Below are 12,461 nucleotides of genomic sequence, written 5' to 3'. Positions count from 1 at the left end.
TTGGCATTTTTCCATGGGTGGAGGAACAGCTCTAGGCCTTAACATTATCCTACCTCTGGGGCAGAGAAAATACATTTGCAGACAGGCTGAGCTGAGAGTTTCCAGACTGGAAGAAGTAGACTTTAAATTTATGGTATCTTCAGCCAATTTTCAGAAAATGTCGACTCTAAGAACGTCTCTTTCTTTCTCTATTTTGTTTCCAATTTTCCAGTTGTTAAGCAATGGCCCAGGACACTTTCTCAATCAGCTGGAATTCCACAATAGCTTATGTGTTTCCACTGACAACTTTAATTTTGAAGACCCTCTTGAAGCTCATCAGGGAATTTGAGTCGTGATATCATTTTGGCCGAGGAGGACTTTCTTTTCTCTGTTAATAAATTATTTTAACAGCTTCTTATCACGTACCATGCAGGAGAGATTTTTTTGCTTCAGAAACATTGGCATCACTTTAATCCACAAAGAGTGTGCCTGTCTTTCGTGTAAATAAAATTTTTTGTATTTTGCTAAAGTCCAAAAGAGACAAAATTGCTTAGTCTAGAATTATTGCATTTTTCATTAAAAGCACAGTTCGCTATGCTTAGTCAGTTAAGGGCTTGCTAATGGAAGTTAGAGCTCATTCAATGAGGGAAGTAGCAATCTCTTAGGTCTTACACCAGAAGGTGTTTACAATATGCAAGCCAGCCAGCTGAAGGTCAACAAATGTCTTTATTAAGCAATAAAAACTTGCCATTGTCATCTTCTCACAGTCAGTTTGGGAAAACAGTTCTTTTCTCTGCTTGTTCCCAAAAGTAAATCGACTGTTAGGCAGTATTTTCTTTTATGTTTTTTGTCATTTTCTTGTTTTTTTCCCCCTCCCTTTGACTTTATTTTTCTTGCTAGTTATGTTCCAGAGTATGCTGTCATGAGGAAAGCCAGCAATATAGAAAATTGTTATCAGATACTTACTGAAATTTTCCTTTCCTGGCAATTTCCTCATGACAGCACAATTGCCTCCCCGTGCCATGTTGAGAGTCTAATAATGGAACACTGGGGAAAAATATATTATTCTGACCCCAGAGTATGCTGTCATGAGGAGACGCCAGGAAAGGAGTTACGTTAAGTATCAGATAGTTTTCTGTAAACTGGGTTTTGCATGATGAAAACATGGCCAAATACATTTACATTACCAGCTTGATAGCAACTAGTGCTTCCTATGCCCATGGCACCACCAGCAGTGAGGAAAAAAGTATGTCTTTTACCTAAGGAGGATAGCCAAAACTATGCATTTTCAAGTTTACTTGTAAACCATTTCATTAGTACGGAAATGTGAAGCACTGTGTTAAAACTTTATTCATAAATCAGGTTCTATATTAGCCAGATGCCACACTGTTGAGAAGAGAAAAATACTTTTATTTAAATCGTTCTTTTTAAATAAACACATTTTTTTCATATCCCCCACACATGCACTAGACATAAATCAGTTTTCAGTAAACTCATTCAATGAAAAATGTGTTTTATCACAATACATTCTGTTTCAAAGTGGGCAGCAAAAACGATTGTAAAAAGTTGCAATCCAAGAATAGAAAAAACCCCAAAATATATATTTATAATATATCTCTATTTCAAGATCTTTGCTATGATTTGTGCTCAGAATAAAAGCTATGTTCAGTATAGTCTGAAAATATAGCACTGATTCAGTTTGGCTGGATGCCAGCTAGTAAAGCATGGATTTATACCATCCAATGCAGACATTCTGCAAGTCTGTACAGAACATCTCTTAAAATGCTGGTTCGCCAGAGAGTTGTGTCCGTTCACAAAGGACAGGAAAAGTGGAAGGTGCACACACAAACATAAAAAAAAAAAAAAAACCTGAATGGCTGTGCTTTGGTTGTTTCAATAAATAATCGGGATAAGAGCATTTATTAGTGTCATGAAACATCCGTTCTAGTTGTCATCAGTTTCCAAAAAAGATGGGGCTAAAATTCAAGGAATAAAGGAATATTAAAAATAAAAAATAATAATAATAAGGCCTACATGGGAAAAAAAAACTGCATTTCAACTACATGACATATTAGACAGGGATTTTTTTTTAAATCAATTAACTTTTAAGGAGATTACTGCAAATGTGATAAAGTCACCACCAGCTACATTCTAAATAAAAAAAAAAACCAAAAAAATGGCAGATAATTAATTCATTCAAAAATAAGAACTTTAAAAACAGAAGAAGTCTTTGGTTTAAATCAATCACCACTTTCCAAAAGCCCCCCTTCATATCTATATACTGCCAAAAATAATTTCCTAGCAAAACGTGTACTTCCTTGTCATACATTTTTCATAGCAATCTGATCAGATGTATCTCTAATATTTAACCATTATTGGATGGATTCTAAATCTTACATATTTTCATGCTGATAAATCTTAAGCAGGCAAATAAGAAAAAAAACCCAGCCCTTTGTGCATCTATGTATTCCTTTAAAGTCAATTTTATATATATTTGAAAATACTGCTAATATCAATTTCTGATACGTGTCTCTTTATTTTTCCTGCACAGCAGAAATTAAGTCAAGTGGGAGGTTACGCACTGCAAACCAATCAGGTTCTATTGCTTCTCACTTTGCTGCTAATCTAGCATGAATCAGACACTTGAGTCTCAAGCAGAAAATGTTTATACTGCTTTAGCTGGTCATACATTATTAAAATAAAATACATGATTTTATTTTATTCATCCTGCAGGCTGAATGAAAAAAAATGTATCAGATTCCTCCTTCCACAGTATACTGTACAAAGGGACAAATGCCCTCCCGCCAAGCTATTGTATTCCGAAAACTGCATCTCACTGCATGCAACCCATGTTCTGCCTACAATTTTCCACCTAGCTCCTTCAATTTTACAATTGAAGGATATTGAGTGGGAGGTAAGTGATGAGGCCATACACATCAAGATGCTGGCGGTTCATCAAGAACGGTCTGAAATTTGCACAGTGTATGGCCAGCTTTACAGGTGGGGTGGGGGGGGGGAGCACAAGTAAGACATAAAGATGAAGACAGGATGCTGGCACAGAAGCTGTAGCAGTGCATATTCATTTGACAATCCAGGTTACTATGTTGTGTTGCAGGATTGTGGATTGAACAGAGCTGAAACTATTTTCACAGGTGCAACACTTCAATTATGTGTTTAGCTGGAATTCTGTTTTAAACAAGGTCCTACATCTGCAAAGGGATGAAAACCATATTTTACATATAAAAAAATGAATGCAAAGAAAACCCAAATTAGAATATCTAGCCCTCCTAACAGAACAGAACATACATTGATGATTTAAGCATACGTGTGGTGAAACAAATGTAATGAGAAGATGAAAATTCAATCAACAGTAGAACAGCAGATGAAGTAAGACTAGAACAGGCGTAGCTGTAGTGATGTGGCGCCATCTTTCCACTTGTGGTTATGGCTAGAAATCACAGTACGGCACAGGGGGCAGGTCTTCTCTCTATTGAACCACAATGAGATGCATTCCTCACAAAATATATGCTAGAAGAAAAAGACAACATTGTAATTAATATCTGTACCTGACCTCCAAATTACAGGATAATCTAAATTTCACAGTACATTACTATCAATTTGCAATCATCGTATGGTGGCACTAATCTAACTAGAAATCAAATGTGCCCTGTTCACAGAATGTACTGTAGGCAAATAAATAAAATCAGAAGCTATACTTTTGCATTGTTTTAGCTGTGGTGGCTGAGGGTTCCATGCATACCAAAAGTAGTAAGTCCAAGTAAACCCAAAACAATTTTAGACCAATTGTAGTGCATCTGCAAGGTCTACAGTGGTAAACAACAGAACTACAGTGCGAAGGATGTATTTAGAAACATGGTTTAAAGTGGACACTTATAATAAAGCTCACCTGTAGATACAAGGAATATCTGCTAAACATGCACTGTTTAGGAGATATTCAGTGTCCCTGTAGCCGGTAATGTCAAAGTTCTGTGCCACGGCCAAGACTCCCATGCGCATGCCAATTAAGCGGCCAGAGCTTAGGAAGACCAGGTGAAAATGAAAGCCCTCTCACCGGTGACAGTATGCACCTGGAGGGCTTCGTTCTAGGGTAAGTCTTTCATAAATGTGCTAGTATGCAATGCATACTAGCACATTATGCTATTATTTTGCAGGGGATATTTTTTTTTAAAATGTTTTTAGTCGGTTTACTATCGCTTTGGGCTTCTTGGGTGTAGCTTGGGCTCATTGGGTGTAGTGGCAGTAAATGTATAAGTGCATGTTATAGTGATAAGTGTAGAGGGAAGTAATTGAGATCTGGGAACCGGATTTGGAGGCACAGAGAAGTACCCAGGGATAAAACATGGCGGGGTAAAGTAACTGCTGAATTTCTGAACTACTGTATAGTGAAGGAAAAAAAGAAAACGCACTTAAACCCCCAGGACCCAGGTCTCATCCAACTTGGAGGATGGATTAATTCCCCTATGACCAGACAATTTCTTACCGTCCATGAGAGGGACCTCTGATTAACCTCACCTATACGCCCATACCATCAGAGGGAAAGGTTTCCAAGACCAGACCAGGTTCCAGTGAAGGGAGATCTCCAGGCTGGCAAATACTGATTAATGCGCATTAAGATTGCGCTTCTGGTGAGTTTGCAATCCTACTAATCTATCGCACACCACCGGATGTTAAGCACTTCCCACTTTATGGTTTGATTCCTGATTTCCAGAATTTATGCACACAACCTGCTGGATTTTGAATAGCACCTTCACGTTACAGAGCTAACATATTGAGACTCACATATGTTTACCTTTTTGTTTATCTATACTACCTTTTAACTGATGATTATGATTTTAATTTGATATGAGGATCATGATATTTTAGATGGATTTTTATTCTGATTGGCGATTATGAGGCTTTAGATGAATATTGATTGGTTTATTATACGCGCTGCACTTTTCTTTGGCATATTTGATTTTATTGAGAGGACGTGTAGTTCCATTTTCTGGTGCATTTAGCTGCTATTTCTGTTAGTGCTTGCTGATTTTCTTTATCATCATACAGTGATAAGTGTGCTTCCGTGCAGTGTAAGCAACTAAATAAAATGCACACCAGTTTGGTGGAAGCAAGGAGGGTTATGTACGTCAGTGTAGTGCAGTGTTTCTCAACTCCAGTCCTCATGGACCCCCAACAGGTCATGTTTTCAGGATTTCCATTATTTTGCACAGGTGATTTGATCAGTTTCACTGCCTTAGTAATTACCACAGCTGTTTCATCTGAGGGAAATCCTGAAAACATGACCTGTTGGGGGTCCATGAGGACTGGAGTTGAGAAACACTGGTGTAGTGGTAGCAAGGAGGGTTGCGTACAAGTGCAGTGATGGAGCATGCAGGCAAAGTAGAAAGATTTGGAGGGAGATTATGCAAAGCTGAAAGGCAAAGAGGTAAGAGGAGGGAATACAGTTAGGTTCATATATATTTGGACACAGGCACCATTTTAGTTGTTTTCAAGTATTTTCCAAAACATATTCAAGTTATAGTTATATAATGGATATGGGCTGAAAGTGCACACTCTCAGGTTTAATTTGAGGGTATGTACATCCAAATTGGAGGAAGGGATTAGGAATTACAGCTCTTAAGAGCAGCCATCCCCCCTTTTCAAGGTACCAAAAGTAATTGGACAATTGAATATAATCATAAATTAAATGTTCATTTTTAATATTTTGTTGAGAATCCTTTACTGGCAATGACTGCCTGAAGTCTGGAACCCCTGAACATTACCAAAGACTGGGTTTCCTCCTTTCTGATGCTTTGCCAGGCTCTAACTGCAGCTGTCTTCAATTGTTCTTTGTTTGTGGGTATTTCTGCCTTTAGTTTTGCCTTCAGCAAGTGAAATGCATGCTCAATTGGGGTGAGATCAGTTGATTTACTAGGCCATTGCAGAATATTCCACTTCTTTTCCTTCAAACGCTCCTGGGTTGCTTTTGCAGTGTGTTTTGGATTATTGTCCATATGTACTGTGAAGTGCTTGACAATCAACTTTGCTGCATTTGGCTGAATTTGGGCTGACAGTATACCTCTAAACACTGCAGAATTCATCCGGCTGCTTTTGTCACATCATCAATAAACACCAATGACCCAGTGCCACTGGAAGCCATGCATGCCGATGCCATCACACTGCCTCCACCATGTTTTACAGATGACGTTGTGTGCTTTGGATCATGAGCTGTTTCAAGCCTTCTCCACACTTTTTTCTTCCCATCATTCTGGTACAGATTAATCTTAGTTTCATTTGTCCAAAGAATGCTTTTCCAGAACTGGTCTGGCAAAGTTTAATCTGAACTTTCTATTCTTCAAGCTTATGAATGGTGTGCACCTTGTGGTGGACCCTCTGTATTTGCTCTCGTGAAGTCTTCTCTTGATTGTAGACTTTGACAATGATACACCCACCTCCTTGAGAGTGTCCTTCACTTGTCTGGATGTTGTGAATGAGTTTTTCTTTACCATAGAGAGGATCCTGCGATCATCCACCACTGTTGTCTTCTGTGGATGTCCATGCCTTTTTATGTTGCTGAGCTCACCAGTGCGTTCTTCTTTCCTCAGAATATACCAAACTGTTGATTTGGCCACTCCTAATGTTGCTATCTCTCTGATGGATTGGTTTAGTTTTTGAAGCCTTACAATGGCCTGTTTCACTTGCATGGACAGCTCCTTTGAATGCATGATGTAGGTTCACAGCAATAGATTCCAAATACAAATACCACACTTAGAATCTACTCCAGACCTTTTACCTGCTTAATTGATGAAGAAATAATGAAGCAGCCCAAACCTGGCCATGAAACAGCTTTTGATTCAATTGTCCAATTACTTTTGGTCCCTTGAAAAAAAAGGGGGAAGGCTACTCTTAAGAGCTGTAATTCCTAAACCCTTCCTCCAATTTGGATGTACATGCCCTCAAAATAAACCTGAGAGTGTGCACTTTCAGCCCATATCCATTGTATAACTATAGCTTAATATGTTTTGGTAAATACCTGATAAAAACTAAAATTGCACCTTTGTCCAAATATATATGGACGTAACTGTATGTGCTAGTGTATTGACAAAGACTGGGGGAGTCATGTAGGGGTGGTGGTGAAATGGGGAGGGTAAGGTGGGGCAAGTTAGAATGGGTATGGTGAAAGCAGGGTGGTGGGGGGCAGTCCTGTAAGCGGTGTTGAAGAGTGAGGGAGACGCAGTAATAAGGGGAGTGAGGGTAATTGGGCAGGAGCTGCATTTAAAAAAAAAAATCTACAGACAAGGATAAATTTGTTGACCCCTACCCCCTTAAGTTAACTGGACCAATTAAAAAACTATTGTCCCATGTATACCTGCTACCTTTGGTATGTCATGAAGTAAAGCAAAGCAAGTTTCAAAAGAAAAAATGTTTTTTTTTTTTTTTTTTAAATGGCCGGGACATCTTCTGTTTTTTAGTATCACATACAGTATCTTACATTTTTTAATTGGTCAGTCAGCCTATTTAAATGGAGAAAAGTGGTTACTGTGGAGTTTAATATCATCATGTGCACCACACTGAATATGGATAACAAAAGACAAATGAGAACTGTCTCCGCAGATTAGGAGGAAAATTATGTTAAAGCTGAACGTGGGGGTGAGACTCTTGGTTAACACTGCTAGGGCATGTATTCCTCCACTAAGGCAATGGATTATCAAAGTTGAAGACATTAAGCAAATGGAAAGCCTTACCAGTTCTCTACACAACACGAATGAAAGACTGACCAAAACGTGACTTTAATGGATTGAATTCTTCTGCATGGATGAATTCACAAAGATCCTGATGGGATGATCCTTGCAAAATTGTCACTTAAATGATTTACTGCTCACACATGCCATGGGTATATGTGGAATTACTCCCCAAAATACATTCTGCTATTTCTCCCGAGTATGGGGTTACCACATGTGAGCGACAGTTTTGGAGGCCCTGCAATGCCAGGATAGCACCAAACCCCCCCAAATGACCCCTTTTTGGAAAGTAGACACCCCAAGGAATTTGATAAGCATGGTGAGTATTTTGCAGATCTCGTTTGTTGCCACAAATTTTTGGAAAATGAAGAAAAAAACAAAAACATTTTTTTTCTTTTTTTTTTATATTTCAAAACCTTGTGAGAAAAAATGAAATCTGCAAAATACTCACCATGCCTCTTTAAATTCCTTGGGGTGTCTACTTTCCAAAACGGGGTCATTTGGGGGGGGTTGGTGCTATACTGACATTTCAGGGCCTCCAAAATTGTGATAGGTAGTGAGAAAGTGAAATAAGGAAGTTACACACCTTCAGGCTTTCAAAGTGGCCATTGGATTTCATTCTCCTGTATGTGGCTAGGCTCCCAAACAGTCTCACACATGCGGTATCCCCATACTCGGTAGAAGTAGCAGAATGTATTTTGGGGTGTAATTCCACATATACCCATGGCTTGTGCGGGATATTTAAATGACAACTTTGTGTAAAAAAAAAGTTTTTTGTCATTTTTCAGAAACTTGTGGAAAAAAAATAAATCTTCCATGGACTCAATATGCCTCTCAGCAGATATCGTAGGGTGTCTACTTTCCGAAAAAGGGGTCATTTGGGGGTGTTTGTAATATCCGGGTATTTTAGCACATCAAGAAATGTGATGGGCAGCCAGAAAGTAAAAGATGTGTAAATTCCACTATCTATACCATAGTTTGTAGATGCTATAACTTTCACACAAAGCAACCAATATACACTTATTAGGATTTTTGTAACCAAGAACATGTAGCAGAATACATTTTAGCCTAAATTTATGATGAAATTTTAGTTTTTTTGGATATTTTTTTTGACATGAGAAAATAGTTTTTTTTCTTCAAAACTTTTTTTGTTTATAGCGGCAAAAATAAAAAGCACACAGGTGATCAAATACCACCAAAAGAAAGCTCTATTTGTATGAAAAAAGAACATAAATTTAATTTATGTACCGTATTGCATGACCGCACAATTGTCCGTTAAACTAGTGCAGCGCTGTATAGCAAAGAAATGGCGTAAATTGCAGTATATATACCCTAGTTTGTAGACGCTACGTTCACACAAAGCAATTAATATACACTTAGAGGATTTTTTTTTACCAAAAAATTTTCGGTCTTTTTTTGTTTATAGCGTGAAAAATAAAAAGCGCACAGGTGATCAAATACCACCAAAAGAAAGCTCTATTTCTGTGAAAAAAAAGGACGAAAATTTTGTTTGGGTACAGCATTGGATGACCGTGCAATTATCAGCTGAATTAGTGCAGCCCCGAGTAGCAAAAAGAGGCCTGGTCATTAAGGAGGGTAAATCCTCTGGAGGGCAAGTGGTTAATAGCAAAAAGTCCAAAATAATGTTTTTTTTTCTCAAAATTGTTGGTCTTTTTTTGCTTATAGCGCAAAAATCAAAAACCGCACAGACAATCAAATACAACCAAAAGAAAGCTCAATTCATGGGGAAAAAAAAGGACATAACTTTCAAGTGGGTGCAGAGTTGCATGACCGCGCAATTGTCAGTTAAAGTAACGCAGCGCAGCAACGCAAAGCATGGCCTGGTCATGAAGGGGGGTAAATCCTCAGGAGGGCAAGTTGTTAATTTCTTCATTTTCCAAAAAATTATGACAAAAAAATTACAACTTCAAAAAACTTGCCATGCTTCTTATTAAATACCTCAGACTGTCTACTTTGCAAAAAAGTGTGATTTGGGGGATATCTGTACTGTTCTGACATTTTTGGGCCTCAAGAAATTAGATTGGCCATCAGTACTTTAGGATTGTTAAATTTGCAGATATATCCCATAGTTTATGAACTCTATAAATACTGATTTGGGTTATTTACACCAAAGAAAATGTAATAGAATACATCTTGGCCTAAATTTATGAACAATTATTTGCAAACTTTTATAGCAGAAACTATGAAAAACGCGTTTTTTTTTTTTTTTAACTTTTTGGTCTTTGTTAATTTAGCATTTTTTGGTAATTTAAAAACCCCAGTGGTGATTACCACCAAAAGAAAGCTCTGGCTGTGTGAACGAAATGCTAAAAATGTAGTTTGGGTACAGCGTTGCATGACCGCGCAATTGTCATTCAAAGTGTGAAAGCGCTGAAAGCTGAAAATTTACCTGGGCAGGAAGGGGGTAAAAGTGCCCAGTATTGAAGTGGTTAAACATTTTTTGGGTATTTAATTAAAACATTTTTTAACTTAACTAGATTGTAGGTGACAGGTTCTCTTTAAAGCCCAACTCCAGGTTTCATTTAAAGTGTTCCTAAACCCAGGACCCTGCATTTATTACATCTGGTCTCCCATAGTACAAAATACATGCAAGTACAATTATTTTAGTAAATATACACTGCTAAAAACCTTTTTTTCCCAACAACAGTTAGAGCAGTCGTGTGACGTCTATCAGTGTCCAGCAGAGCACTGGTTAAAGCTTGTAGGAGGAGCTTTCATTCTCCCCTAATTGTCCTATGATGCTGCAAGACCCCTGACCCTCTGTCTGTACAGTGCTGATAGGCCCTGTGCTGATCACATGAACTCTCCCAAGAAAAAAAAAACTCTCTAGCAGAGACCTTAAACTGAGCAAGTACAGCTTGCCCCCAAGGCTCTGTTCTGTTAGGAAATGGATTGGGGACAGTAGAAGGGGAGGATCTGAGAAGACATAATCAAACATCCTTTTTACACAATGTGGAGGATTAACCCCTTAGGTGCCACAGCAAGTATAACTAGCATGCTTTACTGCATATACAGACTTATTTTACTGTTGTGGGTTTAGTAACACTTTAACTTTAAATAGTTCTTTTGCACCAAGCTGGTCCAAACAAACCATTTCCTTCACCAATACATGTGGCAGGTGTCAGCTGTACAAACTGTATGTAGCATCAGTTACTGTACAGTTCTGACTTCCTGTCCTGGTTTCTGAGCAAAATGAAGTTGGGCTGAGTGCTGCGCAGCCATTCACAGAAAGCTTTGTATTTTATGAAAGAATACATTCAAGAGGTACTACTGTCCAGTGTATGATGGTTTGAGTACAGCTTGTAGCTGGTGGCTACAAGAGTGCTTTAGACTGACAGGATTTGTGAAGTGTCGAGATCATAAGCAAGGAGGCATAAAATGATTCAGAGATACAAAGGTAAGAAAACACAGTAAAAGGGAAAAAAAAAAAATCACATAAAGGGACAATCAAGTAGCAAACAATTACCCGCAGAAACCTTCATAAATTAAACCCTTCTCTTTTCCACTCTGCAACTGACCGTCTCTATGACAGAATCTCTCCCCTGTCCTACCTTGCCCTGTCCACTGCTGTCTACAACAGTCCACTTTCATCCACACTAGACTCACTTGCTCCTCTAACTACACAAAATATCAGGCCCCGACCATTACAACCATGGCAGACTGACGACACCAGAAATCTTAAGACATATAGTCACGCACTGGAGTGATTGTGGCATAAAACCAAATCTCAGCAAGCATTCACCCTATATAAATCTGCCTTCTTCTGTTTCAATATTTTTATTAAGAAAGTTTTGTTTTAAGAATACAAGCTCAAAATACACCCACGCAGGGGCAGAGCAGAACACATAAACAGATACATCCTGCTGACTTGTATTAGTCAAATTATTATTATTACTACGAGTTTAAATAACGAAATGTCCAATGACATCAAGGAGGGACGGCAAAAAGCCGAACCAAATAGCAGCAGTAATCCAACATATTATCGGAAAAAGAAGAGGAAAGAAAAAATGTTAGAAGAAAGGAAAAAGAAAAAAAAAAAAAAGGAATCAGAAAGAAAACATGGAAGAAAGGAAACTAGAAGGATCACGGATCCAGGGCTAGCACAGGCAGTGACTATAAGAGGCCATAACTAGTAGGAGGCAGGGATGGCAAGGAATAACGTATCCAAGGTTCCCAAACCTTAAGGAATCTCGGATGAGAATCATGAAGAATGCTAGACATCTGTTCATTGAACAACATAACATTCATCCGGGTGTTCACCTCCTGGAAGACAACCGAAGGGGTTCTCCAAGCTTGAGCTATAGCACGTTTGACCGAAATAAATAGGTAGGATGCCAATTTCTGCTGAGACCTAGACAGACCCAATATTGGGCAATGCAGGAGGTCCTCCTTTGCATCCCTACGGACCGTAATATGAAATAGCGTTTGTTGCAAACCAAAAACCCTAGACCAGAAGCCTATCAAACGCGGGCACGACCACCAAATGTGCAAGATGTCCCTGCGTAGACCACAGATCCGGAAACACCCATCTCCGCCAGTCGGATTAAAGTGAGCCATCTGAGCCGAGACCCAGTACCACCACAGTAGAACTTTGTAGGCTGCCTCAAGAGTGACTGTATTGAATGAACATTTTGCCACCATCCCCCAGGCCCTACGCAAATCCTCCGCCGCAATCGAGACACCCAGATCTCGCTCCCATTGAGAGACATAAGACAGGCATGG

General features: G+C 38.8%; 1 protein-coding gene across 2 annotated transcripts in view; it reads right to left on the bottom strand.

Annotated features, from left to right (window-relative positions):
• Positions 1-1,368: 1,368 nt before the first annotated feature.
• The window catches only part of RNFT1 (ring finger protein, transmembrane 1), a 57,223-nt gene continuing 46,130 nt past the window's right edge, over positions 1,369-12,461 (bottom strand). For both annotated transcript variants that reach the window (XM_089676648.1, XM_089676649.1), the window contains exon 9: positions 1,369-3,507. In XM_089676648.1, the coding sequence (XP_089532774.1) occupies positions 3,373-3,507 (135 nt within the window). In that variant the 3' untranslated portion in view covers positions 1,369-3,372. The remainder of the gene's footprint in view (positions 3,508-12,461) is intronic.

Source organism: Staurois parvus, unplaced genomic scaffold (genome assembly GCF_062004578.1).
Source record: "Staurois parvus isolate SC_StPar_1 unplaced genomic scaffold, SC_StPar_1.0 ptg000172l, whole genome shotgun sequence".
In the NCBI taxonomy this organism is placed as follows: Eukaryota; Metazoa; Chordata; class Amphibia; order Anura; family Ranidae; genus Staurois; species Staurois parvus.
This window is presented reverse-complemented; position numbering and strand designations above follow the sequence as displayed.